Genomic DNA, 25,131 nt, shown 5'->3' on the forward strand with positions numbered 1-25,131 from the left:
AATGCCTTTATAAACAGCCTTTGAACCTCCCCACAAATAAAATAAACGTGCAAACCTCCTCTTTCTGTCTGGAGCATGCATGGCTTCATTTGCCGAATTCTTCTGAGGCCGGCCACATTTGGCGGAGGTGGTCATGCGGTAAGCTTGGTTACCAGCCCCCCGTGCTGAGCATTTTGCCAAAACTCAATGATACGCACAAGTCGCAGTAGATTCTTACTCCATCTCACCTGAGGGGGAGACACAATGTGTTTGTTTTTCATGTCTTCGTTACTTTATTTTTTGTTTAATTAGCGGTGTTTCCTAAGTGGTGTTACTTAAGGCTTGTCTTTAGGCTTATTGGTTTTTCTAAACCCCAGTATTAAAGGTCGTTGTGTAACTCATCCCGCAAAGTTTGTGTTACGGATATGAATGATACCTCAAATCATGAGGCTGGTTGAAAAATGTGTGCTATTTTAAGTAATCAGACTTACAATTTTTGTCTGGCAGACATTGGCAAAATAAAAAAAACTAATATACTTTTATTGAAGTGGACCATGAGGCATATCTAGATCACATTTTCTTCAGAAAGTGTGACATTTTTTTCTTATAGTTTTCCAACTTTTTTCTTTCTTTTTTTTCACATTATTTTTGTTAAAGGGACCATCAAAATAAAGTGAAACCTTTATTTTTTATAAAAATAAAATATATTTTTATGTTACATTATATTTCATTATATTAAATTTAATATAAATTTAATATAAAATATAGTGATTTTATTTAATATGATTATTTATACGTATGTGTATTCCATCAACTGTTGCTCACCGCAAAATGTTTCTGTGTTCCAGGGACGGGCGTATGCTGTTCGACTATCTGGCTGACAAGCATGGCGTAAGTACTTCTGCTGACTCTTCCACCCTTCTGAAGAGTTCTCATGACTTCTCTATGAACCCAGTGTTGTTTTCGGGGGCCAACAGGAGGGGCGGCCCTGAGCAGCGAAACATTAAATGACTTCCCAAACCTTAAGTCATTTTCGGGGATTTTATGGCTTGCAGAAATTTCTGCGGACATTTACATTCTGTGGCGAATTGTTAAGAATAAACTGAACAGCTCGGGACCCGTGGGTATGGCCTCAAGAATGCTGGGGATTCTATATTTGACTTGACGGCACTCCCACCCCAGCATCCTGAGACTGACCTGAGGCCTGTCCTCAGTGCACCTTCACTGCACAGGCTACGCCGTCTTTACGACACGATCCTCGCCTTAACAACCCTCTCGTCGCCGCCCCCAGGAAGGCCCCTGTGGCCTTAACGACATCCGCACCAGGGCTCTAGTTTACTGTGACCACACAAACACACAGATCTAAACTACACACACAATGAGCTCTCTGTTCTAAGACGCTCTGGCAGCAAGTTTCCCGAGCATGTTCTATCGAACTGTCCATCAAACTGCCGGTGCTCTCTGGTCATCGCTGTTAGCTGAAATTGAGGATTGTATTTGAGGTCATGTAGGTTCACATGTGAACAAAGTTTTCTGAAAAGCTACAAATAATTTGTCTGTTCTCACTAGAAGTGAAAGTACTGCTGCACAAAGTACCAAAATCACAGTAAATCAGAACACATTTGTGACCCTGGATCATAAAACCATGTCACATGTCGCACGGGTATATTTGTGGCAATAGCCAACAATACATTGTATGGGTCAAAATTAACGATTTTTCTTTTATGCCAAAAATCATTAGGATATCAAGTAAAGATCATTTTCAATGTAAATTTTCTACCGTAAATATATAAAACATTTATTTTTGTGAGTGAATGCAGCACAATCGCGAAGATAAATGGACAACTTAAAAGGCGATTTTCTCAATGTTTCGATTTTTTTTTTTGCACCCTCAGATTCCAGATTTTCAAGTAGCTGTATCTCGGCCAGATATTGTCCTATCCTAACAAACCATACATCAATGGAAAGCTTATTTATTTAGCTTTCAGATGATGACTAGTTTTGTGGTCCAGGGTCACATTTGATGTTTAAGGTAGCTTATTTGATATTTAAAGGAATAAACATGTTGTGGGCGTTTTGGACTGTCGTCTCTATCGTGGTTACGCTCATGTGACGTTGCTGTGCTAACGCTGTCACGAAAACGTATTGTTTGCATGCGTTTTTAAGTATTGCTGTTTAAAAACAAGTTATTTTTAAACCGTTGAAGTGCAGTTAGCAGCAGAAAGAGAGACTGTTTCTCAGCACTGTCTGAGAGACGCGCACATAAAGAAGCGTGAGAACTTTTCACAGACTAATTGGGCTTGAACAGTTAAATACACATACTTATGTGTCAAAGTGACCATGTCTTTCCAAGTAAACACAGTCATTTATTTCTTAAGTGAGCATAAAGAAAGCACATGAGTATATCAGATCTGTGCAGTCGCTCTTAAAGTGACAGCATCCAAATTTACCTGCTGTCGTTATTAATGTTAATCAAACAACAACAAAAAGAAAATCTCTCACTACTCTTGACTGAATCACTTTTGTTGCTTTAAAAAGAATAAATGTATATTAAATTGACATAGTAAAGGCTATGCAGTTTTTTATTTTTTTATACATTTGATAACTTTAATTATTAATAAAATTACTCCTCTCGTGATACAGTGTAAGATTTTGGTCAAATTGCCCACCCCTAGTTGTGCCTACTGCCTAGCAAGATTACGTTACGTAATCATGTTACATTACGTGTGTTATGTTTTCACACCCTGATGTGAATGTGTTAGCCATGAATAAATAAAGTTTTTTTTCTAAGTTCTCGATTGCTTTGGCCTAAATTGTTTAAAGGGTTAGTTCACCCAAAAATGAAAATTCTGTCAGTAATTACTCACCCTCATGTTGTTTCAACCCCGTAAGACCTTCGTTCATCTTCGGAACACAAATTAAGATATTTTTGATGAAATCTGAGAGCTGATCACTCCTCCGTAGGCTTCTAAGTGATTGAAACTTGCTGGCCCAGAAAATGTATTAAAGACATCGTTAATATAGTCCAAGTGACTACAGTGGCTCAATCTTAAGTTTATAAAGCGACGAGAATACTTTTTGTGCGCAAAAACAAACAAAAATAACGACTTTATTCCACTATTCATTTCCTTCTCTCTGGACCTCGAGTCTTTTTACGTAGTGTTTAAGCGTAGCGCGTCTGTGTTGCACGTCACCACGTAGGCTCACTATTGGTCGACGGTGATCATGTGTGTGATGCGTGGTGACAAGTTTCAATCACTTAGAAGCCTACGGAGGAGTGATCAGCTCTCAGATTTAATCAAAAATATCGTAATTTGTGTTCCGAAGATGAACGAATGTCTTACGGGGTTGAAACAACATGAGGGTGAGTAATTACTGACAGAATTTTCATTTTTGGGTGAACTAACCCTTTAAGCAAGTACAAGGCTTATCCAGCATCTTCATATGGCAGAAATATTATGTTACTCTTCATTTCATTGCGCATAAATACACATTTTGTGTATCTAATCATACACAGTGTCTACTGATAAGGTTTATCATTGCCTTATAAATTACTTTGCGACTTTAACATCTATCTTTCCTTGCAGTTCCGGCAGGAGTATTTGGACACCCTGTATCGATACGCCAAGTTCCAGTACGAGTGTGGGAACTACTCAGGTGCAGCGGAGTACCTCTATTTCTTCAGAGTCCTGGTATGTGTCTTACCACGCCCCTGTCTTTAACAGATGACAGAGTTGTGTTTTCTAGCATTCTCCTCTGGGACGTTCCCAGTGGGGCAATTTTCAAGAGCTTCTTTTCATCACGACACCCTTTCATTTTCTCGTTTGCAAATTGATGCCATTAAATGCATTCTTGTTTAATAAGTTCTTGTCTAATGGACAAACAGTTATATTTTGATGGAGAGTCCCCTTGTGGGTGTTAATTGAGCCAGACGGTCGCCCTATTGAGAGTTTGAATTATTGTCTCTGCTTAATATGGTTCTGCTTTTTTAGTACGAGTCTCTGCCAAATCCTGTGAGTTACGAGCATTACGCATGCACTTAACGTTGTGTTTTTCAAAATGACACAGATGAAAAGTAGACATGGCTCGCTCACAGGTAGATTTTCTCAAATTAGAATCCAAATCCTTTTATCATGAAATATTGTGTCACTTATTCATTGCTCCACAAAACAGGCAACTTTTTTTTTTTTTTACTTGAGGCAATCCGAAGAACTAAAAGCTCCTGATCTGTAATTACTTCTGAAAAGTGCCATCCCATGGCTTGTTAAATTCCTTGCATGTCTTGAGTGCTGAAAAGAACCTCTTCAAGGACTTGGTTAGGAGTTGTTTCAGGGCTGTGTTTAGTGGCAGACTTCATAAGCTTATGGGTTTATGGGCAGTGCTGCTCCCCATAGATGATTGGTGGGGATTTTGTGGCCTAATCACTCTTGGTTTGACAGGATTCCCCAGTTTTTGTAAGGGTTAAAGGTTACACAGCTTGTTCCATATAATCCAAAGGCACCAAAAAAAAGGCTTTTGCAACAGAAGATGACTAGAATTTGTGTTCTTCGAACAGTCAAACCATTTTGAGTGTTTTTTCGAGCCAAAATCTCATTGAATAAATGGATACTAAGGCCGAATTCACAATGCAGTTAAATTAAGCCCAAATCAGAATTGCATTGTGAAAAGAAAAAAATCCTTTTAAATCAGATAATTTCAGTTCTGATCTGGAAATAAATCAGATTCATATCTGATTTTTCTTTTGTTACTTAATATAACATGTTACTCATACACGTGTCTGATATGGACTATATTTAAAAAGTTAAGTGAACAACCTCACCAAAAAAACTAAAATCTGATTCCAGCATAGAATTGGAAGTTTTGTCTTGCATTGTGAAACTAGCCTAGAGCGCACACAAACACTCGCATCTTCCTCTAAGTTCCCTTTATCCCTTTACCTTTTTTTAAAAATAAATGTTGTTGTCTGGATAATGATCCAGGCGGTGATGCACCGAGGACCTTGGATTAAATAATTTTCACCAGTGGAATACTTTTAGAATCAGATAATACCAAAGTAGGTTTGTGGGGGAAGATAATTGCAGTTCACTGAGAGTACTGGCAGTATCCATGTTACACGTGCGTACTTCTTATTTCCTCTATAAACAAAGGGCTCATTGCTGGGGCTCTGGTGTTTGTGGCTTCTCTCCCACTGCCTGTAGAAATGAGTGAAAGATGAACTTATGGGGAAAAGCGTCCGGGTGCTCAGAGCCCAGCGCAGTGCTGCTGTCTAGCTAGTGGGGCGGGGGGGGGCAAATGACGGCTGGGAACGAACAAATTGACCCGCTCCTTTCTCTCTGGCCGCAGTGTGTGGAGGTAGTCCAGTGTCTTAAAGAGAGGTGCCCATTGTCAACGCTGCCCTGGGCCAAGAGTGTTGCGAGAGGCTCCATGCCTGGCTAAGTTATCGGACTCCCTTGCCGGCAAGCTTTTCTCACGTAACCACATAGCCTGCCTTCTCACATGGAATGCACTCCTGTTTCTTCAGACCAGCTCTCACGTATGATTCACTCAGCCTACATTGTTTTAAAAAAAAGGCCAGACGTTTGCCAAGCGACGCTGTGTCGCTGTGGTAACAAGTGACCGAAAAGAAACCCTTTATTTGATTTTAAATAATTTTGGTTTTAGCATTTCAGAGGTGTGATGAAGACTGTGTGTTGTTTAGATTTGCAACATGTTTCCCATTTGTGCATGATTTGCAGCGTCAGTCACGCTGTTTGTTTGTTTGTTGTGTCCCTGTGGTTTTCGTGGGAGCCGAAGGAAGGAACGGCCAACGAGCCTTGAATTACACCCTTCAGTTTTTGTCACTCTTTTTTGCATATTCATTAGTATAGATGCTTCAAGGACATACTAAAAGGGATACTTGAGAATTCTGTCATCATTTTTCATTATCATGTCATTCAAAACATGTATGACTTTCTATGTTTTTGCAGAAAACACAGAATGTTTTTATCCATATAATAAAAGTCAGTGGGGTCCAAAACAACACTGGACCCAATAGACTTGTATAGACAAAAACATTGAAACATTTCAAAAGTTTGGGGTTGGTAATAATAAAAAACCTATACAGTAATATTGACTACGTTTACAAGCTGTCAAATATCCGGTTATGGTCGGGTTAAGGTCACTATTTGGGTTTCTGAAACATTCGGAATAACCCGTTTACATGCGTGAGCAGAGAGAGTTACTCCTGTATACATGGAATTTGTAATCAATTGGCAATATCCCGATGTAAACGGCGACGCACGGACAACCTTAAGACGCAATATGCGTCATTTCCGATTCTTCTTCCTGTATCCAAAGACAACAACAACAACAGCAGCAGCACGCGGATAATGAATAGTTCGGGGCAGATAGCGATCGCCTTTGTTTGCGCTTTCCTCCTCGCTCCAAAAGTGTGGTGCTGTGCTGCGTCTCGCCATGTTTACCTCTGCTTCTTGTTTACTTCCGGTATACTGCACGCGGGTTTTTGTATGCGCCGTCTCTACTCAAAAGACCAAGATTCCTTGCGAATAGAACATGCGCAGAACACAAATCAATGTTCCTTTTGATGGGGATATGCCGATACGCGTTTACATGACCAAATATTCGGGTTAGAAAAGGGGTACCCCAGGGATCATATCCGGGTTTTTAAAAACCGGGATATGAGCATATTCGGGTTTTTGCCGGTGTTTACATGGCCGTGCGCAACCGGGTTATTGCTAATATTCCGGTTTTGAACGGGTTATTGGCTGCGTGTAAACGTAGTCATTGTGAAATATTAATACAATTTAAAATAACTGTTTTCTATTACCTGTGTTGGCAAACCTGATTTTTCAGAAGCCATTACTCCAGTCTTCAGTGCCACATAATCCTTCAGAAATCATTCTAATATGCTGATTTAATGCTCAAGAAGCATTTCTTATATCAGTGTTGAAAACATCTGCTTAGTATTTTTGTGGAAATACTTTTTTTTCTTTTTTTTACAGGATTCTTTGATGAATAGAATGTTCAAAAGAACAGCATTTATTTGAAAAAAGTATTTATTTGTTAAAATAAATACTGACCCCAAACTTTGAATGGTAGTGTATCTTTTGTGTTCATACAGGTTTGGAACAATATGAGGTTGAGTAAATGACAGAATTTTGATCTTTAGGAGAACTATTCCTTGTGTAAGTGTGCCGAGAGCTTTGTAAACATGCATGTTAGGTTTTTCTCAAGGTTTTTTAGGATAAGTTAAAATACAATAGAGTCTACTTATCCTAGGAAAACCACATCATTGGTATCGTGAACACACCAAGCGTTTTGAGTAGATTAGGCTGTTCACACAACAACCAGTCTTGTTTATGCTGTTACTGCTCAATCTAAATAAACGGAAATAGCTTCCAGATATTTTCTCCCTGTGCATGTTTTGAAGCGTTTAAATGTTATCCTTTTATTTCAAATTTAAGATAATTCTCAGATAATATGCTTTGTTACTCAATATCTTCTATTTTCATCATCAACAGTGAGAAGGCGATTGGAATAGCCATAATGTAACTGGTTTTAGTGGAGCTTTCTAACCGAATACCTGCCCCTTTTTCTTTTCTTATTTACTATTTATCCACCTCTTTTCAAGCTGGACCTCCCGTCTCCTTGGATGGCTCCTAGCATGGGAGATGTCAGGCTCTAGAACTCCTCTAGCGTGGGAAACACAACCATTTAACGAAGGAAGCCAGGCTTGCAAAATCCAGACCCGAGGTCCTGTTACAGTGAGGGCCCGGTGCGAAAAGAGCAACTTATTCATATCATCTGTTAATGCAGGGATTGGATGTTGAGAATAAAGATTGAGTGTCCCGTCAGATCCCCAGCACAGTAAATTTATTGTTGCTGGTCAGTCAGTGAAAATGTGCCCATTTCGGGAGGCAATGGAAACTCAAGGTAACTTGTGGAAAAACCCAGGTATTGAAACTATTCTTGCATGGCCAGTGCTGAAAGCCAGTCAGTGTGCAGAAAGCTGCTATAATGACATGGAGCGTCGCCAAATGTAGCAGGCAGGGACTTCCAGGAAAAAAAAAACAAACACTTTTCGAAATGAAACGTTGACCTTTATATTGGCAGCAGGGATGGCTTTTTCCCCGGTTGTCCCTCCGAGCTGATCTCTCAAAGTTTTTGGTCTTTGACTATTGTTTAGACACATCCAACTTGGGAATTTTGATGAAAGGGCTCCACTGTTGCAGGGTGATTGCGTCTGTACTGTATGGATTTTATAACCATACTACTGTGTGTCACTATGCAAATATAGAAGTAGATTTTATCCTGCCATAAATCTACAGAGAATTTATTTTAGGGCTAGATTTCTCGATTTTAAATGATTTCACTTATTTTGCTGAACCAATTTCGAATCTTAAATCCCAACGATTTTTTTAGTCTATGCTGTTTTCAGTTCATGAATGAACAAAACTTTGTAGCATACCTCCAATCCAATAAATCGCAATACGCTTTGTGCTTTGGTACTTTTGTTATGAAACAAAGTCTCAGCTTTTAAATTCTGTAATTTTATTACGAAACCAAACAATAAATACAGTTTTGGCAATAGCACCTCAGTTCAAGCGAAGCTACAGCACAGAGAGCATGTGAACCGATCACCTCTTGTTCTTTATTATTAAAGCACGGACTAAAAATGAATGAACATCAGAAGGTATGCTGAAAGATACAGTGCAACTTTACGAAAAACTGATCATGTCTCATATAATCACTCAATCAGTGTTTCAAACGCGGAAAGACATCAATAAAACAGCTTACATTTAACCCTTTCTATTTCAGATAAATGCTGCTCTTTTTTCTATTTTTCAAAGAATCCTGAACAAAAATGTACACAACTTTTTTTTCTTTTTTTTTAACATTGATGATAAGAATTGTTTCTTGAGCAGCAAATCAGCATATTAGAATGATTTCTGAATGATCATGTGACACTGAAGACTGGAGTAATGATGCTGAAAATTCAGGTCTAATCACAGGAATAAATTACAATTTAGAATATATTAAAACCAAAAACAATTATTTTAAATTGTAATAATATTTCACAATATTTTTGATTAAATAAATAGACTTCTTTCAAAAAAAATCTTACCGATCCCTAACTCTTGAACAGCAGTGCACATGAGGAGCAGTATGTCCATCCAATCAGATTTCAGTGTATGCATGCAGGGCTCCTTTTGACATTCAGACCCTGACTTCCGGGTTGTCTGCATGCCGCCACGTCTGTCATAGGTCATTTTCTTGCACGCTGGTGGTCAGTCTAAAAACTCCATTTCCCATGAGCCTTTGGCTATAGCTCATCCCCCTTTTTTCATGAAACATGCTGAGATGCTTCAGCAGCTCGCTAATCTGCAACACATTATCTCTTCCCTTTGTTTGTTTTTGTTTTGAGTCATAATTTAAAACAGCTTATGTTCCTTTGAAGCTGATTGTCTGCAGAGATGCACCATGTTAAATCTTGTTCATATTTCCATACAAGAAGCTGAGCTTCTTTCAGGGGTTTCTTAACTCGATTCCGCAGGATGTTTTTCTTTTGCGCCAAATGTTCAGGAGATCATCACAATTACTAGTTAATCAAGTTATCTAAACATTATTTTCAAGGGCTTGTTTCTGTTAACAAGACTTAACAAGGCTTCTGCTGTCAAAGGATTTTAGTCAAGGTAGATGTGACATAGACATGGGACAAAGACATAGAACATAGACTGTTCAGCCTTTTGAACATATTGTCTGTGTGAATGTAAATTAAATAATACATTTAATCATTATTTGTCCAGCAAAGACCTACTCAAATGGTTTTCATTAACTTTGGCACTACACAACTATTCATCCTCACCCAGTGTTTGTGTTTAGTTTGTCCTTTGATTTGATTAGTTGATTTTCTTTACCTAATGTCTGGACCTCATTCTCTCACTCCTCCACAAGCAGACATTTTGATTAGCGTCCCGCCACTCCAGTCCTGTCCACATCTCGGGGCTGATCAAAGCTTGCAGACATGTGTTAGGGCCAGTAACAGAGGCTGTAGCGGTAGTAGCACACATCATTAAAGACCCTCACCAAAGGCAATGCATTAAGGTCATCGTAAGTTCACATGAACTTCAGGGAGCTTTTGTTCCCCATTTGTGCTTGATGATGCTCCATACCAGATATCAGAAAGAATTACTATAATAGTAACTTATTTTAAACTAATTTGATTTACATTTTGTGCTTCTGAAAAAAAAAATATATATATATATAAAAAAAACGTTCCTGTTCGTTTTGGTGATTTGAAGCCACTTTCATCTCTTGACGTGACCCTCCTTTCCCTCAAGATAGCACTTGACCCCAGGCTTGTTAAAGAGCACTTGTTTAACTTGCGTAATTATTTCCCAGCAATATCACAGACAAGTTGGCCTTTAACCTTTGGCCTTTGTCTGATGACCCCTTCAACCCAACCACTTCAAAAACACACTTTCTTGAATAAAAAAAAATCTATTATACAGATTCTTTCAATATACATTTTATATGAATCATCATTATAACGATCAGAGTAAAATTATTAAACTTTCATTAGGTTCATTTAATTCCTAACATTACAAAACAGAAAAAATATATTTTTTTTTTTTACCTCAGATGTGCTTAATAAGGAAAAGGGTTTGTGTGTGGTGCAGCAGTGACTTTATCACAGAAATACAGCAAAAGAAGTTCTATAAAACGCTAAATAGTCTTTCAAGATCCATTTTTCCCTTAGGAGCCCAATTCTCCACGGAGAACCTTAACCAAGAGCTTAACTTTTAGCTCTGTGAAATGGCAGATGTCAGAAATACAGTATTTAGAAAGTGGAAAGGGCCCAAGACTGCCACCCTACCAGTGTAATTTTATGGGGAGTGAGTTGATTTCAGTGTCTACTTCTGTTTACAGTGGTTCAATGTATTTTTCTATGCTTGTGTGTGTTTGTGCAGGTCCCCGCCACAGACAGAAATGCGCTGAACTCTCTTTGGGGCAAGCTTGCCTCAGAGATCCTGATGCAGAACTGGGAAGCTGCCATGGAGGACCTCACCCGCCTGAGAGAGACTATCGATAACAATGTAATGCCCCGCCACTCAGAATTCAATACCACACTCAGATTCCCTTACATAGGCCGTAATATTGACCGCCTTGCGTTTGAGCATAGCACCGCTGCTGTTGCCGTTCCTCCCCTCCTCTTCTCCATCTCCTCGAATCCTTCTCACCGCAACTCACAAGTCAAGCAAAACCTTAATTGCTGTGTTATGTCGGTGCAGCTTGATTTTTAATTGGAGGAATTGAGCTGGGAAAGAAGGGTTTGGCTTTGGGAGAAGTATGAGTAAATAAAAAAATTAAAGTCTTTGGACATTGTAAATTTCAATTCGGAACTTTTATTTGTACTGAGTCTGGAAGGCAGCGGAAGCCAAGTGTTGGTTTTCCGGAGTCAGAAGTTCATCTTGTTATGATCAAGTCACGATCAAGACAAATCACTTTTTAAAGGGATAGTTCAACTAAAAATGAACATTTTATCAGTATTTACTTGCATTCATGTTACTTTAATTCTCAATATATAAATTCTTTTGGTGGAAATTAATTTGTATTCAACAAAAATGTATTAAACTGATCAAAGTGACAGTAACGACATTTATAATGTTCTAAAAGATTTCTATTTCAAATAAATAGAAAACTCAGTAACACTTTAGTTTAGTGTCCAATTCTAACTAACTAGTTGCTTATTAGCATGCATATTACTAGGATATTGGCTGTTTATTAGTACTTATAAAGCACATATTAATGCCGTATTCTGCATGACCATAAACCATCTCTTAATCCTACCTACTCAATACCTAAACTAACTATTAATATTAATATTATAGTAATTATGAGTTAATTGAGGCAAAAGTCAGTTAATAGTTAGTTATTAGTGAGAGTTGGACCCTAATCTAAAATGTGACTGAAATTTCTATAGAATTTTCTGTGTATCTATTTAGAATCCTGAAAAAAAAAGAATCGTTGTTCCACAAAGATATTAAGCAGCACAACCGTTTTAAACATAGACAATAATAATAAATGTTTCTTAAACACCAAATCAGCATATTAGAATGATTTCTGAAGAATCATGTGACACTGGAGTAATGGCTGTTGAAAATTCAACTTTACCCTCAGGAATTAAAATATATAAAAATAGAAAATGGTTATTTTAAATTGTAGTAATATTTGACAATATTATTGTTTTTACTGTATTTTTTATAAAATAAATATAATCAAATAATCAAATAAATCTCCTTTTGTTTTCCATGGAAAAAGAAAGTCATGCAGGTTTGGAACAACATGAGGCTTAGTAAAATTGTTATTTGGGGTTGAACCAATCCTTGTCAATGATTTTTAACACCCTTTCCCCTCTATTTTTGTTATATCTCTACAGACGGTAAGTTCTCCTCTCCAGTCACTCCAGCAAAGGACTTGGCTGATCCACTGGTCACTCTTTGTGTTCTTCAACCACCCCAAAGGCAGAGACAACATCATCGAGCTTTTCCTCTACCAACCACAGTAAGCACCTTCTGCAGCTGCTCGTTTTCCATCTGGGATTTGGTTTTGCTTTGGTTTGACTCTAATAAAAACGGATGAGGTAGGAAGAGAGCACGGGTCCAGGTTGGAAAGCCCACCACAGTCCGCAAACGAAACTGCTGATGCTGGGCTCACCAGCCAGCCGCTCACAGACCCACGACCCCAGTGGTCAACTCGAAAATGAGTCTAGCAGCACGGACGAATGCTGACAATGGCAAATGGGCTGCTTAACTCACGGGTTTAATGTTTTAGGCTTCTTAAAAAGCAATGTTGTCGATCCTGGACAAGCATGTTTATCTTTATTTAATCATTTTCAAAAATGTTTCCAAATGGGAAAAAAATGTTAATGAATCACCCCTGACTTTCATCCCAATCAGGTCTGAATGTTACATGAGGAAAAAGTTTCTAGTAACAAACCCAAAATTCATTTCACATTTGTACATATACATATATTCACACACACACACACACTTATTTTTCATAAGTGTGCATTCTAGAAGAATAATCTGGGGCTTTTTGTTGCCGACTAGTCAAGGTTTAACACATTAAAGGGCAACGAGGTTCAGTCTTGTTGTGTGCACATGAGTACAAAGAAGCTTTAAAAAACCCCTTTTTAAGTGGGTTTACACCTGGTGCCTAAGGTAGGAAACTTGATCTACTAAATAATTCTACATTCCATCTATTTTAAGGCCACACTTTTCCACGAATGCACTTTTGTGGAGCCTAATGCTTATACACTATTCAAAGACAAAATAGACTTCTGCCTCCAAGATGTTGTTTTCCATCGGTTTTCACCAGCGTAGATGATTAAGGATGACCAGACCAATAATTAGTCATTAGAACCTGACCATAGTGGGTGAAAAGATAGATTGAGGTTGCTTATTGCACTGTTGCTAGCTGGAAAACCATGTTTATGTTTGGCTTTTTCTTTGGCCCTAAAAACAGTACACAGCGGTCATGAACAGTGACCTGTGGCCGTGAACCTAGAGTGAATGTTTGACCTGCCTTTGAGACAATTGGCTGGCTTAACAGCAGCCCTTTGGACGTAGGTGCTCATTATACAAGAACATTCATTATGCTTCATTAAAACCGCTCCAAAAAGGTACTTCTAAATTGCGGTTGGGCTCGTCAGATCAGAGGTCTTTCAATGCTGGCAGCGTGCTTTTCGTTTTTGTGGTGTTCTCTCACCTCTTCTGCCTTCAGCTTTTATTTGCAGAGCTGTGGCCACGAAGAGCAATCAGACCCCATAAATCTGAATCCGAGTGTAATTTACCGCATTAGATGCACTGCGTTTTATGTACCACAACAGTATTGCGTTCTTGGAGGGTAGATGCATTGATTGTCATGTTTTAGTTGGAAAACGGGATCATGGTCTGTTTTTGACCCTGTGAAAAGATCTTTTGTTTTCTGTTCTTCTCCATTTTGTTATTCTTGAAGTTTTGTTGACAATTAGACTGACATCAGCCTGTGGCATTCAGGTTCAATTCATAGTTGTTTGGCTGTCATTCAGGACAGGGTACGATCCAGTGCTCTCGGCCTGAAGATTGTTCACGATGTAGTCGTGCCGTCGAGCAGACGGCCAAAACAAAAACAGAAACCGAAATTTTTTTAGTGCAGGAAAAACGATACCAACGATAGGCTATCATATAATACGTTCCAACCAAGTCCAAGGGCAGTTCGAGAAAGAATATTGTCACAAGATGACCTATGATGTAGGTGCAAACAGGAAAGCTAATACCGCCGAAACACTATCCCGGCCAGCGGAGAGTGGATTCAGAGTTTCACTTGATTTACCTCTAATTCCCCTCCTCCCTTCAGATGCATCATGAAATTGGAACTGCACCACTGTTCTTTCCTTCGCCTTGTTTCTACCTTTTTCTCTCTCTGCTCACTCAGACCCGCTAAATTAGGGCTGCAACAGCTAAGAGCCTCCTTCAGTGAAGCCACTTTAAAGTAGTAAAAACGCATTTCTTGTTTATTGTGCATTTATTGTTTAAAAGTGACTGTGAAGACATTGTTATAAAACATTTCCATTTCAAATAAATGTTGTTCTATTGAACTTTCATCATTCAACACTAAAATATTTGAAAAAATCTTGCTGACCCTGAAGTTTTTGTATATTTTAATTTAATATCACGCTTACATTTATTATGTAGAACAATTTTGTGACTAAATTCACTTAAATGTTTTAAAAGCCTGACATAGAATAATCGTCTTTTTTTATCGTTTGTCAATAACATTAAAATAATCACCAGCTAATTGGTATTAGCCAGAATTTTTATAATGGTGCAGTTTTGGTTATTTAAACACAAAAGAAGATATTTTGAAGAATGTTGGTAACCAGACAGTTGACGGTAGCAATTGAGTTCCACGGTAGAAAAAAAAAATACTATGGAAGTCAATGGCTACTGTCAACTGTCTGGTTACCAACATTCTTCAAAATATCTTCTTTTGTGTTCAACAGAAGAAAGAAACTCATACTGGTTTGGAACAACTTGAGGGTGAGAAAATGACAAAATGTTCATTTTTGGGTGAGCTATCATTTTAAGCCGCTCCAACAGGAAATTACGTTGAGAGAGAGTCGAAACAGGAGCGGAACATGACCTAGGCCAGACTCGAACACGGGTCAACAACACAATCAAAACCTTGATCTATTATCAAAGTAGTTTTTAGTTGCAGCCCTATCCTAAATCCCTACCTCCCTGAGGAGAATGTGACGTACTCAAATTGAACTACTACTTCCTGTTTTGCCCTTTTCCTTGCAAAGTCATTTAGCAACCGATTAAGCCGTATCATGGCTTTGGTCGTAGCTGTTGGGCTCCGTTAGATAATGTTTTTTTTTTTTTCTGTGCGAAGCCCAGATATGGCATCATGACTCATGTGAGCGGTCTGGCCATCGGAGCCTCCCTGGGAGAGCGAGTAGGTGTAAGTTAATCAGGAACACAGCATGAAGTGTTGTGGTTTGCCATGAAGTCAGACAACTACAAAGGGAGGAGAGACCGAAGGCTGCGCCAACTGGGATCACACGCCGCCGAAGCCCGCTGCTGTTTTTAGCTCCAACATCACAAGTGCCACAGGCCCCCTTGTCCCTTTAATTGTTTCGGCTAATTAAACCATCCGGCAGCCCTCCTCCTTTTCCTCCATGTGTTTCTCCATGCTAATCTGTAAGGGAGCTTTAGGGCCTGGCCAAGGCAGAGCAGCTCCACTTCCTCCTTGAAATTTAATTTGGTTCTCGTATGGGGGGGGGAGGGAGGGAGGGAGGGAGGGAGGGGGGGGGGGGGGGGTCAAAGATGTTCGTACAGATACCGCAGGCGCGGAGACCGTCCTCCAAATTGACTCAAAATGTTAAGTGCATTTTAACAGGAGCTCTTAGCCCTATGACAAGGCATCTGTTGTATGTTTTTTTTTTTTTTTTTTTTTTTCATATAAGAAAGTTCTTGCACGTCTCTAGACGGTAGAGAGGAAACTTTGTCTTGGGTTGTAATAGTAGTGCTATGTAGCTTTCATTCTCGGTGAAGCCCACAGCTAGTTGACCTGTGGCTGAAAAACAAGTCCCTGGTGGGATAGTGTTTCACTGCTCTGCAGGCCTGTAGCTGGTGATCCGTGTCTAGAAAGGGGCTTTTCCTTTTCCCTTCCCTCCACAGTGGGACCAATGAACAGAGGTGCTTTCAACACGGTCTGATTCTTGTTCTTCTGTTTAACAAGAATCTGCAAGTTCACTATATGAGAATAGGGAAACTGATAGTTCATGGTTCTTACAGCTTTCCTGTAGCTCAAACAGTAGAGTGTTGGCGCTTGCAACGCCAAGGTAATGGGTTCGATTCACAGGGAATGTGTACCTTGAAATGCAATGCAAGTCGCTTTGGATAAAAGCGTCTGCCAAATGCATAAATGTAAATGTTATAGAACATTTTTGCTGTGAAAACAGTGTCCAACCTCGACAAATTTCACTTTAGAGATGATAGCTGTCCTTCAAGCGTGTGACTGTTGTTGTTGTTGTTGTTTGCAGGTATCTAAATGCTATTCAGACCATGTGCCCACACATACTGCGCTATCTGACCACAGCTGTCATCACCAACAAGGACGTCCGCAAGCGTAGGCAGGTGCTGAAGGATCTGGTGAAAGTCATCCAGCAGGTATCAGACAGGACTTTGGTTTTTCAATGTAATTGAATTTGGTTTTTTTGTAATGGTTTGCCATGTCCTTCAGTAAATTTTTATTCTTTTATTTCATTATTTATTATTGAAAAATATTCATAAAAATATGAAGTAATGCTATTAAAATAATTTGATTACATTTTTAAATCAACTGACAGCTCTTGTATCAACATTTAATTAAATAGATATATTAAATATATTAAAATACTAAAATTAATAATTAATTAATAATAAAAAAAACAATACAAACAAAATATAATAATTTCTCGGCATATATTGATTACATTAATTTAATTACATTTTAATTCAACTGACAGCCCTAGTATAAACATTTTAATTTAATGTAAAAAAAAACAACAACAAAAAAAATATATTTATATAAATATATTTATAATATATATTTTAATATTTATATATATATACACAATAATAATAATGTTTAATTTGATAGTTTTTTATGGTGCATCACTACAACTATCAAATTAAACATTAATATAGTATACATGTGTGTATGTATGAATATTAAAATACTCATAAATATTATATTATATTATATATATATATATATATATATATATATATATATATATATATATATATATATATAATATAATATAATATAATATTTATGAGTATTTTAATATTCATACATACACACATGTATACTATATTAATGTTTAATTTGATAGTTGTAGTGATGCACCATAAAAAACTATCAAATTAAACTATTATTATTATTATTATTATTATTATTGTGTATATATAAATATTAAAATATATATTATAAATGTTTTTTTTGTTTTGTTTTGTTTTTTACATTAAATTAAAATGTTTATACTAGGGCTGTCAGTTGAATTAAAATGTAATTAAATTTATGTAATCAATATATGCCGAGAAATTATTATATTTTGTTTGTATTGTTTTTTTTTATTATTAATTTATGAACACATTAAATGGATTGTATTAAAAGATGCTTTGTGTGCCTAGATTACAACATTTTTCATTTGCATTCATGCTACTTTGTGTGTATCCTCAGGCTTATTAAATTCTAAGCCTTTTTTTCTTGTAATTCAATTTGAGCAATTTGTCAGGTGGTGCTTTTTTAATGATAACCGTTTCGTACTCTGTTGGTCTTCCTGCAATCATCCACACTGGTCTTGCGAGTACTGATAGATGTTTTCAAGAAGAGGTTACCCATCACCAGATAAACGATGCTTTCTCTCTGTTAAATAAGAGTGTATTTTTATTTGAATTTAATACATCTAAAACATTGCAGGGAATATTATACCTCGCTGTGTCTGTGGAAAAGAATGAATGAACGAGTGGTGTATATTGGCCTGTAGCTCTGTTTATCTATGTGCCTCCTCAGGCCGTGCGAGTCTTGAACCCATTAGATTTGATGAATGGTGCTGGACAGTCTGATTGTAGTGTTCTGATGTGTGTGTCCAACAACAGTAGCTTCTTCAGAGATCAATGGCACTGAAATCCAAATAAGTACATCCCGCAGCCTTTGCGTAATCACTTAAACATGTGTCCTGAGGTGCTCACCATACTCCCTGCACAAGTTTCTCTTCTCATGGTTACTCAAGCATCTATGGTATTTAGATCCAGGGAAGACCCAAAGACTATCACATATCCAAATGGGATTCATCCCATCAGGTTCTCTGCAAAAGGGATTGTACTGTACTAAAGTCTTTCAGCTCATGGCTGTTTATAGACATGGCACATTAAGCAGAGGTTATTCTCATTATTATATACAACCAGACAGGAAGAGTTGAACCAAAAATAAAAGTTCTCTGATCATCTGCTCACCCTTATATTGTTTGAAACCAGTAAGATTTTCATTCTACAATGGAACAACACAAAAGATATTTTGCAGAATGTTAAAGCTATTGTTTTCCATATACAGCAAAAGAGAATGGTTGTGGATGGAAGTTGCAAATTTATTTTATTTGATATTTTTAACATTTCAATTAGTTATATTATATGAATTAATTATAATTTATTATTTAAGCCACGTATTAGTGTTTCCATTCAGCATTTTTATGTGGTATCCCAAAATGTGGTTGGAAAAACCAGGCTGCTGTCGAGAACAGAAAAAGTGCCATAAAAGTAGTCCATATTACTTGCACACTGTTTTCAAGTCTTCTCAGAGACAGTTTTACTATTTACCATATATGTGACTTGATTTCTTTACTGTAGGCAAATTAACTGTCAGCTTGTGTCAATTAAGAAAATAGATGCAACAGTTTGTCGACAGCCATGTTTGTAACCACAAGATGAAAGAAGCAGCAATTTTGTGCTTGAACAGCTGATATCAGTTCTGCTTGTAATGTGAAACTATTTGTTAATAAAGCAGACATATTTATAATGAAAAACACACCCCAGTTTGAGAACCAATGGTGGAAGTTTATTTCTTGCATGAACTTTCCCTTAAAGAACTATTTTGCATTCATTTTTCTTTTGTTCTCTTCTTTTTAGGAGTCATACACCTACAAAGATCCAATCACGGAGTTTGTGGAGTGTCTGTATGTGAACTTTGACTTTGATAGTGCTCAGAAGAAGCTGCGAGAGTGTGAGGCGGTAAGTTCCAGCTGTCTTTTCCCGTTACCTTTTTATTAGCTTGTTTCTTTGCGTGTCCTTAAAAGCATCGCACAGCCTCCTGTTTATAGGGACTTCACAGATTGATTGTATCTTCTGTCATGTTCCTGTTTTTTTTTTTCAAAAGCATAAGATTCATAACATAAGATTCCTAACGTTTCATAACAGGTTCCATTAGTGAATGCGTTTGAAGAGACTATCCTTCTTCTAAGATGTTGAGCTCATCCTTCACTTCTTGTCTGGCCACAAAAAGCCTTTAACTTTGTAATTTACGCAGATGATGTGTCAATTTCCCTAATGATGAGTTGTGATGACATCACACTGAGTCTCCGACCTCTGATTTGTCAGAAGTGTCCTCTGAACTTCACCATAACTGTTGATGGTCATTAGCGATGCTGTCTGTCACTTTTCTGCAGTCACAAACAGCCTACCCTTCTGTTTCGGGCCCTGAAAGGGGTCTTAAAGCTCAGGCGGTCTCTGCATGCCGCGGTGTCATGGGCAGCTGTGGCAGTGGGCCCCTGAAACAGCCTCTGACTCACCATTTGTCATGTTTTTATGATAGCCGGTAATTGTCAGATCAGTGGGATGGTTAACAAGAAGTGCTTTTGGTGTGCAGAGGCGGACACGCGCACTGGAAAGAGCTTTCTGCGGTACAGACAAGCCAGTGATCTGTATTTTTGTTCCCGTTTATAAATGGCCTTCCATAATGGTCACTTCATCAGTTTTCACCCTTGCCCTGCTGTGTCATTCTGTCTGTTTTTACAGTTAAACTACTGACTCCCAGTGCCAACACCGCACCGAACAAAACAAAAACACAACGGAATAGAGTTAAAAGCTGTTTCAAAGGAATAGCTCACCTCAAAAATCAAAATCAATCTTTTCCATGCAGTTTTTATTGAAAAGAGACTGAAGCTTTTAAGCTTTAAAAGCCAAGGGACCATAAAAGTGGTCCATACAACTTGTGAACTTTTTTCCAAGCCTGTTGAAGTCATACGGTAGTTTCATGTGAGGGCCAAAATTAAATTTGTGTCTATTCACTCGTAATCTTCTCCTGCAGTGAGCTGTTGGCGTCAGTGACACAACAATCAGATCAGAATCATAAAGAATCTTTCAGACTAATTGATTGAAAAGATCAGACTCAAAAGAACAATTTGTTCATGAATCATACATTGGTATTTTTCTTATGAATTCAGATGACTAGGGTGGATATATTGCATGTTGTAGTTCATGTATAATGATTAAATTTTTTTATCTTTTTCACACAAAACTATCTTAAGTCTTGGAATATGAGTCTTAAGGACCACTTTTGTAGTGCTTTTGCATTTGTGTTTTAAACTTGAAAGCTTTAATCCACTCTCACCATCTTCAAAATTGCTCCTTTTGTGTTCTACGTAAAGACAAAATGGCTAGGTTTGGTACATAAGGTACATAAATTATGACCATTTTCAATTTTCAAGATTTTAGAGCTGCTGGTACAAAACACTGAACACGGAATTAATCACGTCTTGGCTTTAGTAAGAGAAGATTTTTCTTTTCAGTGAATTGGTATTATCATTAACATAGTGTAGGGAATAGTGCAAATGACTTTTGCTACCATGCGATTATAGATATTGTTGGCACAGCACAGAGATTTTTTCGCCATCCTGACCCTGGAAAACATTACATTTCAACCTAAATGCATTTGGTAAGCTTCCCCACAAACGTGCCAAATCTTAAATTGCAAAAAGTATTTTAAGAAAGTCTTAGTGTGATAAAAGCCAGAAATGGCCTTCAGGCGCATTCTTGGTTGCTGTAAACACATTACATTACAAAGATTCATCCCAAGCGTAATTAGCTTGAGTGCCTTTAGCCTAGTGTGCACTTATGTCGAAACTCATTCCCATTCTCTAAATTATAATGAATTCAAAGACCAGTCGCACTGCCCGTCGTCTACCATTGCCCAAAATAAAACAATTCAGTTTTGTTTATTAACAAGCACCTCGTATGTTAAATAGCAGGCTTTTTATAGGAGAATGAAATAAATAACCCAACTTAACATTGAAATGGGAACCTTCCTAAAACGCTGACATGATTTATAAACATTTACTCTTGTGCGAGTGCCCATTTGATCAGGCCAGCTGTTTTTCATTCTAGACGTTTATCGTCAAGAAGCGTAGAAGAAAAGGAGTGCCTAAATCACCAGAAGTTTTTTTGGGGGGTCTCTGCTGGTCTAAATGATCGAGTCATTTGGGAGATCTCTATTACACTTTGCATGCTTGGAGTCCAGGGTTTGTAAGGCTAGCAATAATTAGCACACCTGCATCTGTGAGATCTCGTGAGAGCCCCCCGGCTACTGGACCACCAGAACCAGGCGCATTCTACAACCAGAGTTCAGCCCAGACACTGCATAAACGGCCACTAATTAGTCCTGACCCTGATTATGAAAGCCTGAGGCATTATCGAGATCACAAGCTGCAAAAAAAAAAAAAAGTTAAACTATGTGGCATGTGAGCATAACTGGCTAGGCTCAGATGTATGTCAGCTATAAATGCTTACAAAATCACAGTCTGATTGAGTGACTTACAAAATCTGAGTTGCCCTTCTACAATAGCCCAAGGCTTTTCCTGTTAGACTGCCGAAGCCTTGCGAGTCATCATTGCTCTTAACCGCCTTTACTCGTACAAAAACAAACATCCCCTCCCCTTCAAACAAGTTCATTACAGTAACTATTTATTTAAGTGATTGTAAAAGAAAAAAACAAGTTGTATGACCCAAATGAGCAACTTACTTTTAAGTGGGTACAAAGGATATTAACACTTTTCTCAATTTATTTATTTATTTTATTAATAAAGAAAATATTATTGAAAGGGGAGATGCTTGGTCCAAAAATAAATAAATATTAAAAATATATTGTGTTGCTTTATATATATGCGCATATATGTCTGTTGATTGCTGCTAAAAAAAAAAAAATCATAAAGATCCAGTGAGGGTCCACTGAAAAGTATTACCCTCTTCATTTTATGTATGTATTACTCTTTAAATTTAAATGTGTTTTGTGAATTTATATAAGTTTTTATTTTAATATATTTTCAATTGTAATTTACTCCTGTGATGCATCCAGCATCATTACTCCAGTCTTCAGTGTCACATGATCCTTTAGAAATTATTTGGTGCTCAAGAAACATTTCTTATTATTATCATTGTTGAAAACGGTACTTGATTTATTTAAAAAATAAATCATACCGACCTCATACTTGATGTCTAAGCTAAAATTACCCAAATACAGTACTGTTGTTTACAAGCAATTCCTTAGCATATCATCGGCACCCATGGCTCCAGAGGTTCTGCAGGCCTGTGATTCACTCCAACTGGACACGGTCCTGGATCTGTAGAGACTGACCGCATAAGTGTTCTGGGATTTTCTTCAAGCTGTGGATCATCACATTGCTTACTTTGCATCGTGATTACCTTATCATGCTTATCCAGTCAGCTTTTGTAATTTTTCCTTCTTCAGTTGATCCATCTCAGTGGAGAGGGGCCATTTGCACAATGGTTTGGGCTCATAATGTCTATGCTATGCATAAAACATAGACACAACCTTATATAGCCCTGTTTTCAATCTTTTGGAAGACTAAAAAAAAAAAAAAAACTAAAGCTGCACTTTTAGATTCCAGTAAGTTAAGCATAAATTGACATTTTTTTGTTCTGCTACAAAGTTGCTGTAGCCGCCTTCTCTCCCCCTCTTACTAAAAAAAACCTCAACAGTAATTATAGCACTTAAGCGAACCGTTATCAGCTTAAGATAAGACAATGTCAATGATGAAATGTGTGTTGGCTGATAGGGCCATGGCCATGTAGTTGGGATTGCTTCAAGCAGAACAACGGAGATAGTAGCTCTCAAGCCTAAGCAAACAAAGCGGGGGCTGTGAGCGCAGACGTGCACACGAAGACGCGGGACGGGGGACTGCATGTGAACCGTGCAGAGACAGCAGGGGCTCGCACATGTCTTCAGATGAGTGGAATGCACCGCACTATTTGCGTTTTGACAGCAAATTAAAGCACACCAGGTCTCTTTAGGATGTGGAGGTTAGTATGCGGTGATCAGAGCTCAGCTGAGATTGATAGTAGACTGTAGTTGAGATGTTTGAAAGCAGTGGCACTGTAAATTGGTTCCGATGGACCCTGCGGCAATGGGCAAGACAAATGGCGATAAGTCACAGCCATTGCGGTGGATTCAGTGGCTGGCTCTGTTCCTGCTCCGTTTCATGTGGGGACTGTGGAATTCCAAGATCTGTGGTTAGTTTAGAGTGCTGAGAATGACCCCAGATTTTCCCTTTTTTTTTGTGCTTCCAGATAATTGTTTTCTCCTGAGGATAGCATTAAACACTGTTGTATATGTGTTAACTATAGGCTTCCATTGCTTTAACCTGCAGCTACAAATTCATTTCCATAATTTGTCATAATGCTTGCTTTTGGCCTTTTTCCCATACCGTTACTCCCCAACCAGGTGCTATTACAGAGACCTTGGATAAAGTGGAACTGTTTTTATTTCAGTTCTGAGTTTATATAAACTTCCTGTTCTGCTCATTGTCCAGTTTAGCCACAGAGTTTTCTGTGTTCCAGCAAACTTTTGGACCAAACTCTTCTAATCCTAAAACATTAAAACAGTGATTTCTTTCTCTCTCCCAGTTTTGACATCAAACTGTAGACAGGCGCTTACATTAATATTTGTGTGTGTGTGTGTGTGTGTGTGTGTGTGTGTCTATATATATATATATATATATATATATATATATATATATATATATATATATATATATATATATATATATATATATATATATATATGTATATGTACTTAAACTTAAAACATGCAGAGATTTTATTTTTTAAATACTAATTATTTTATGCAATGATGCATTAAAGTGATTACAATGAATTACTACAATAAAGACTTTCTTACATTAATAAAAAAAAATATTATTTAAAATACATGCTGTTCTTTTTTAAATTTATAGTCATTAATGAATACTGAAAATAATGTATCACAGTTAAACAGCTCAACTATTTTCAACATTGATTTGGGGCCTAACATTTTTTGTATTATTATCATTGTATTAGAAATCTATAGTGTATGAAAATAAAAAGCCTTTATGTTTCAGGGGTTCATGCAAAAGAATCATCATATTTTAGCATCTGTGGTATCAAACAGTTTGAAAATCCCTGGTTTTATTATAATCAGTGTAAGATTGTGTGCATGAAAATGCATTCAGTGTCTAATGTAAGCATTTAAATCTTTTGAAGGTGCTGGTGAATGATTTTTTTCTTGTGGCGTGCCTTGAGGACTTCATCGAAAATGCTCGTTTGTTCATCTTCGAGACCTTCTGCCGAATTCACCAGTGCATCAGTATAAAGTAAGTACTTATGATTTTCAATGTAGTACAAAATAACTGCTGGGTCACATAACAAATTTTGAAATACCATTTAAAGTGGACAAATTGATGGATAAATTGTTGTCAGGAATGATAAAACAAAAAAAAAGGTAGCAGGTCTGAAAATGTGTCCACAATGTGGGAACGCTTCCTGTTTCCTCTCTTCCATTCCCACTCCACTCTCTGATAAGTTTTTATTACCCAGTGTGCTAGAGGAAGCATGTCCAGAGACTGGCTGCCAGCACCTCAATCTCACACATGGAGACACGCATTCAGAACCAGACATCCCAGGCACATCCACCCATCTGTTTTGAAGCATGTCTAAAGGGTCTACATATTGGCCCTCGTGAGGATCTTAATGGGTGCGCCCCGTCTGTGGATAATACAGCAGATTTTTCTCT

At 37.7% G+C, this 25,131-nt stretch overlaps 1 protein-coding gene across 1 annotated transcript in view; it reads left to right on the plus strand.

The window, feature by feature from the left end:
* Nucleotides 1-25,131, plus strand: part of eif3ea (eukaryotic translation initiation factor 3, subunit E, a) — a 39,730-nt gene that overhangs the window by 7,176 nt on the left and 7,423 nt on the right. The window contains exons 4-10 of the mRNA XM_084089662.1: nt 828-870; nt 3,567-3,671; nt 10,950-11,075; nt 12,419-12,543; nt 16,571-16,697; nt 19,200-19,301; nt 24,603-24,712. Coding sequence (XP_083945788.1) covers nt 828-870; nt 3,567-3,671; nt 10,950-11,075; nt 12,419-12,543; nt 16,571-16,697; nt 19,200-19,301; nt 24,603-24,712 — 738 coding nt within the window. The remainder of the gene's footprint in view (nt 1-827; nt 871-3,566; nt 3,672-10,949; nt 11,076-12,418; nt 12,544-16,570; nt 16,698-19,199; nt 19,302-24,602; nt 24,713-25,131) is intronic.

Source organism: Abramis brama (assembly GCF_963993115.1).
Source record: "Abramis brama genome assembly, chromosome: 17".
Lineage (NCBI taxonomy): Eukaryota > Metazoa > Chordata > Actinopteri > Cypriniformes > Leuciscidae > Abramis > Abramis brama.